Raw genomic sequence first — 6,698 nt, 5'->3', positions numbered from 1 at the left:
CAGGACCCCAAAGAGGATAGATGCAGTGCCTGCATGAAGTCTGATGTGTATTGAGCAGAGCACTCTAGTTCCTTCCAGCTAGAGACAACAGATAGGAGAATACATGCCAGAGCAAGCCATGTGCTGCCTGTGATGCATCGTGAGAGGAGAGCCCAAAGGGCTGGCCAGCACTGTGAAGAGTATGGACAGCCTGTGGGACTTCGTCCTGCAGCCTCCCAGGGTGGCAAAAGTTGTTGCTGAGTGAGCCCTCATGGTTCATGTGCCTAGAGATGTCTGTCATGGCCAGAGCAAACTGGCAGGACTCTGGAAAGGCACAGACGAGGCCTCAGCCACTGTCTTGTAGCATCAATGTGAGTATAAGATGACAAGATGGGAAATGGAGTTGGCATTGGTGTAGAGGTAACTCCAGATGCATGTCCTGCATGTACAGTGTACAGATGGTGTACCGTGTGCTGATGGCCCATTGTGATATCACCTAGAGATGGATTGTGATGGCTTTGAGGGATGGATTGTGACCCAGCATCCCTTCCTGCTTACAGCTGAGCACCAAGTTTCACCCAGCCAGCCCATGCCCAGATACATCTGAAGAACAGGATGCCATTCAGAAAGACCTAGACAGGCTCCTGAAGTGGGCCCATGGAAATCTCATGGGGCTTGACAAGACCAAGTGCAAGGTGCTTCAGCTGGGTCAAGACAACCCCCTGTATCAGCCCAGGCTGTGGGATGAACAGATCAGAGCAGCCCTGTGAGAAGGGCTTGGGGGTGCTGGTGGGTGAGAGGCTGGACATGACCCAGCCATGGGCACTCCCAGCACAGAAACCAAACGTGTCCTGGGCTGCATCCAGAGCAGCGTGGGCAGCAGGGGAGGGAGGGGATTCTGCCCCTCTGCTCTGCTCTGTGAGACCCCAGCTGGAACCCTGCACCCAGCACTGGGTACCAGCACAGGGAGCACATGAACTCTTTGAGTGAGTCCAGGGGAGGCCACCAAGATGATTAGAGGGATGGAGCACTTCACCTATTAGGAAAGACTAAGGGAATTAGTGTTGATTAGCCTGGAAAAGAGATGGCTTTGGACTATCACAGCCCTCCAGTACCTGAAGGAAACCTACACCAAAGATGAAGCAAGATTATTTACAGGGCATGTAGTCACAGAACAAGATGGAATGGGTTCAAATTGAAAGAGAGTAGGTTTAGATTAGATATTAGGAAGTAATTATTTACTGTTAGGATGGTGAGGCACTGGATCAGGTTGCCCAGGAAAGTTGTCCATGTTGTGGATGTTGTCCCTGGAGCTGGTTGAGACCAGGTTGGAGGGGTCTCTGGGTAACCTGTTCTAGTTGAAGGTACCCCTGGACCATAGCAGGAAGGTTGGAAACAAATGATCATGAAGGTCCCTGTCCAACCCATATCATTCTATGAATTTGTGACTCCTGATAAGAATTTGGTAAGGTTTGGAGTGCTGAGTGAGACCTTTGGTGTTGTCATTGTCCAAGGAGAGTTTTGTTGCAGTTCTCTGTGTTGAACTCCAGAGTCACTGAAGGATTTTCCCCCTGCCTGCCAGGTTCAGGCATCCGGGACACCCAGGAGGTGCACTTGCAGCAGCACAGGTGAGCTGGGAGGTGAAACCTACTGAGGAGCTGAGACGGTTTCCTTCGTGAGGGACCAGGGCATTTCTATCACCACTTCGGGGTCCAGGAAATGGCCATCATGCTTCTTGCCCTTCTAGCGTAAAACCTGCTGCTGCATTGCTGGTGAACGGTAGCAACTCATAACCCCAGCTCCCCTCAGGCCCCTGCAGAGAAGAGCATGGCCACAGAGATCGACAGCTGCTGTCCCATATGCCTGGACAGCTGGAAGGAGATCAGCTACATATTGCCATGCCTACACCAGTTCTGTTACACCTGCATCCTGCAGTGGGCAGAGAAGACACCCAAGTGCCCCCTCTGCAAGAGGAGGATTCTATCCATCTTGCACTCAGTGGGAGCAGAAAATGACTACATGGAGCATGTAATTGCACTGTCTGAGACATCATCCATCATTGTCCATCAGGCAAGAGGAGACCCCAGACACCTTGACTTCCACTTCTCTGGAGCCCCCCAAACATGGGCTGCAGAAGGAGTGCCCAGGCATCCTGTGGGCAGCCTCCAGCCTGGAGAGTGGATGGTGCTTTTCCGGGACCACCCATGCCTCCTAGATACCCTGGTGCTCTGGGTCCGACCAAGGCTGAGGCAGATCTTCAGGAACAACTGGACAGAGGCAGACCTAGTGGAGGACGCTGTCATGGACATCCTGACCAACCATGGAATTGATGAAGACCAGCTGATCCAGATGGTGTGGGTCTCCCTCCAAAACCTTGCCGGAGCATTTGTGCAGCAGCTTATCCGTGTTGCTGTGCGACGGTGCGGCAGGGAGGCCTGTCGTCTGCTGGCCCACCAGCCCTGTCTCCCTGCCCAGGTCCCAGCCCTTCTGACAGCCCTGCAAGATGCACAGTGTATGAGGTGCCCAACGCCTCCTCCACTGCCATGGATGGGGATTCCAGAAGCTACCCCTCTGTACCCATTACCATCACTCTTGGAGCAAGAAGAGCCCCAGGAGGAGCCAGAGGAGTCTGATCCTGCATCCTCCACTTCCCAACAGAGCAGTGAATCTCCTCCTGAGGGGACATGGTGACCCCTAAAGAGGCAGGCAAATGGTCCTGGGGCCTCTTCAGACACTCTTGCATCCGTGACTTTAGAGGATCCCTCAGGGATTAGCCAAATTGGGCTCCCAGCCCCTCAGATCCAGCTATCCAAATAAAATGAATGCATGGAAACTAAAAAAAAAAAAAAAAAAAACTCAGTGTTACAAACAGGACAGGTTGCATTTCTGTCCTTGTTATTCTCCCACCAGCCAAGTGATGGCCAGATCCAGGCCCATTCCTGTAGCCAACCCCAGGGCAGATATTTCCGGCTCAGGGGTATCCAGTTTCAGACTGTGCCCCACAGCTCATCACCCAGGGCACTCATGAGCTCTTCAATGACAGCCTCTGCCCCCACATCCTGATTCTCTGCTCTTCTACCAGCCTGAGCTGCTGGGTGCAGCCTCACTACAGCTGTGACAAATTCCCTCCCCCTGCTTGGAGACACGACTTGGTGCTGCTCTCTATGTCACCCCAGGGTCATACCCTGCCAAGGCAGGAGCCCCTAGAAGTTTATCAAGACGTGCAAAGTCCTGCCCCTGGAAAGGGACAATGCCAGACTGGCACATGCATCAGGCTGCACAGCTGGTAAGCAGCCAGGAAAAGGCAACCATGCTGCCCTTAAGTACAGATTTTACTCCTGCTAGTCCAGATCCAGCCTCAGTGCTCTGCTTGGAGAGGCCCTATCTGTGCCAGATGGATGCCAAGCAGCTGAAAGCTTTGTGTTAGTCTAGTTTGGAGAGAAAGAGGCTGAGGAGTGATTTCACTGCTCTAGAGCTTCCTGAGGAGGGAAAATGGAGAGGGGTTTGCTGATCTCGTCTCCCTGGGATCCAGTGACAGGACACATGGGAATAGTTCAAAGCTGCATCAGAGGAGATTCAGACTGGACAATATTTCCTTACTGAGAGTGTGGTCAGACATTGAAACAGGCACCCTGTCAGTGCCTTAAAAGGAGGCATTTGAGCAATGCCCTGCATTATGGGCTTTAACTTCTGGTCAGCCCTGAAGTGGTGAGGCAGTGGGACTGGATGATCATTGTAGGTCCCTGACAACTGGAAATATGCCATTCTAGCGCCTATCAATACCATCAAATAAGTGGTGTTTGCCCTCCTCCTCTTTCTTTTCAGTGACATAAATATTATTTAATGAAAGAAGCTAAAATTTGCATTTCTTAAATCTCATTACAGAAAATGAGAAAACGTAAACGACTCCTTCCATGCAATACTGATAGTTCATATGTGTTGTCTGTTATGGTCAGTTGTCCAATATAGTTTTGCTTACACAAATATTTTTGATGTTTGCTTGTTCAGTTTTTAACGATGAGGCTTTTATAGAACATATGTCACCAAGTCTTTTATTGAGAATGAGAATTTTGAGCACATGTATTGTCTGTTCATGTGTATAGTGTCAAGAGAAACGAAAACAGTGTTCTGCTACAATGGCCCTCATTGTATTTTATCATCTTTTCAGCTCTTTGGTGTGATACAATATTATGCTTTGATATTTTCTGATTTTTATACAAAGCATTAATGTCTCAGCTTTCAGGGTTTCATAACAGAGCTGCCATGGAAATTAATGTATTATGTTCTCAGTATATTTATATACCAAATTTAAGAGAATTTTTGGAGATCCAAATCATTAGAAAACTTGTTTAGCATCATGGCTCAGAATGCAGACATAATGGATAACAACACTGGCACATACAGACACTGGGGTAGCCTGATTGTTTTACTCGTGTAAGTTATTGAATGAGATGCCCATCTGCACATGAAAACGTCTAACAACAACTGGCTAATGTTTTGAGTTGTGCATTGGCTTGTCAGGGGAGTGAGGGATGGTGGTAGAAAAATGTTGATAGTATTAGATGGCCATTTAGCCTCCTTTGGACTGATGTAGGCTTTTTCAGATAAGGTCTCTTTCAGATGCACTAGAAGCAGGAAGGATGCTTGCATGCAGGAGAGAAACCTAGACCAAATCATGGCAGAGCCCCATGCCCTATGTGTGTTCTTCCCAGGTACTTGTGTTTGTAATCCTGTGGATCTCCACAGTGTTCAGAGGGAATTACTATAAAGCTAGTGACAGCATTGCAATCAGTGCATGGGTAATAGCTGGTCAACTCGTAGAAAGCATAGAAGCATTCTCACTATTTTTTGGAGTCCTGGAACCAAATGTCTTCTGACACTTTCTCTTCTGAGCAAATAAGCACTATGCCTCTACTCTGAACTTTTCACCAATTCACCAAGTCCTTCTAGAGCTGTCATTGAATTAAATAATAGCTGAGTATTTGGCTACCTTCTCTTTCGTAGTGAGGAAGTTCTCTACAGCTCCAGTGATATGTATAAAGTCACATATCACTGTTTTGTCAAGAGAGTTACCCTTGGAGATAGAATGATCAGTAGGAGTCTATAGGAGGGAACTGTAAAGTGTCTGTCTGGTGATGCTATTCCTCTTGAGTCCCTTATTGTACACAGAAAAAGTCTACTTCATCAAGAGTACTTCAACTTAACACTGAGTTAAAAGCCCTAGGATTCTGCCTGGTGTTTTTAACTTTTGATTTGGCACTGAAATGGAACAATATGTTACTTGTTCTTATGCAAGAAATACCAAAAATTCTTTTGCTGTATTCTTGTAGTTACCAATCTTGCATTGTGCAATAAGCTATAAAAGTATTTTTTAAACAATATGGTAATAATAAAGGCCATATTAATTGGATTCTCAGTTTCTTGCTAAATTCATTGTACACAATTTTCAACAGCATATTCATGTACTAGCAAGTAGAAAAGCTTTTTAGTGGTTGGTTTTTTAACCAAACTTCAGGAATGTGTTTATTGCACAATTTTGCATTTAAGTTTCACAGATGTGGTTTTGGTCTCATAAACTACTCAAATAGACATTAGAGAGAAAATAAGAGAAAATTAATCAGAAATAGTTACCTGTCTCCTGTCCATGAACTAGGGCATATTTAGCTATTTAAATATATCCCATGCAATACGTAAGTTTTACTGAAGACAGGAAGTTGAAAGTATTCAGAAAATCATAACATTTGGCTCAGTATATGTGAGTGGATATCTGTAATTCACCTCTATCAAAATAATTGGCACTGATAGAACATGAGATTATATTACTGTGTTTATACACAATTAAGTTAGGCAAATTTAACAAGCTGTACTCACACTTTGCAATATTAGCCACCAGTTGATATCACTGGGAAAAAGTTTACCTTGCTAATCAGCACTCATTTTTCAGACATCTCTTAAAACTTCCCATGAAGCTCTTCACACGAACAACTATCATAAAGGAGAATTTATACTGGTAAGTCTCAGTTACCAATTTCTATATGCGGCTTTCCTTAACATTTGTAATTGAAGACACACTAAAATGAGAAAGATCCCCGTTTTGCCATGTTTCATGTTCTGTCAATTGCCGGGTTTACAAGAATTTTGGCAAGTTAGAGGATGTTGTGCCAGTTTATACACAATTAGATAAAGCCCATTTTGTGCTCCAAACCAACATTCTGATGTCCCATTGAGAGACTAGTTGGCCAGCCAGGGATACTCTTTCCATGGATGCTGATTCTGCTTCCTGCAGTGCAAGGAAGGCAGGTCGGAAGAGCTGTCTGGTCCTACATTTACAGAAGTGTGTACTAGCTGAAGGGTGGAGCCAGGCAGTCCCACTGCACTCTCTCCCTCCCCGCCCCACAGACACTCCATCTTTCCCACATCACATCTCAGGATGGGCAAGCAGGGTGAGGGCTCTGCATGAGGAAGCCATCTACATCTACACCACAGTTACTGCAGTGGAGCAGCGCAGAGCAAGCACCTGTAGCCAGTAATGGGGATTTGCATGGACCACCCACACTCTTGCAGTCTGTATCTTTAATAGGTGTGTGAAAGATATTCCAAGTATTAGATGGAGAAACAGTAACTTCAGTGCAGGAAGAGCGGTTATCAACCCAAGTTAATGCCCTGTGTTGGACTATGACGATGAACATAATAGAAAAGCATGTGGTAGGTTAGATCTG

At 46.3% G+C, this 6,698-nt stretch overlaps 1 protein-coding gene across 1 annotated transcript; it reads left to right on the top strand.

Annotated features, from left to right (window-relative positions):
* Positions 1 to 9: 9 nt before the first annotated feature.
* Positions 10 to 2,739, top strand: LOC306814703 (uncharacterized protein). Its single transcript, XM_079331034.1, has 3 exons — positions 10 to 674; positions 1,562 to 1,607; positions 1,727 to 2,739. The coding sequence occupies exon 3, from the start codon at positions 1,807 to 1,809 to the stop codon at positions 2,668 to 2,670; it is 864 nt and encodes a 287-aa protein (XP_079187160.1). The 5' UTR covers positions 10 to 674; positions 1,562 to 1,607; positions 1,727 to 1,806; the 3' UTR covers positions 2,671 to 2,739.
* The last annotated feature ends 3,959 nt before the right edge of the window (positions 2,740 to 6,698 follow it).

The sequence above is a fragment of the Erithacus rubecula genome, assembly GCF_903797595.1.
Source record: "Erithacus rubecula genome assembly, contig: SUPER_Z_unloc_2, whole genome shotgun sequence".
NCBI classification, from domain to species: Eukaryota; Metazoa; Chordata; class Aves; order Passeriformes; family Muscicapidae; genus Erithacus; species Erithacus rubecula.
Note: the sequence above shows the minus strand (reverse complement) of the source record. Positions and strands in the feature narration are given on the sequence as shown.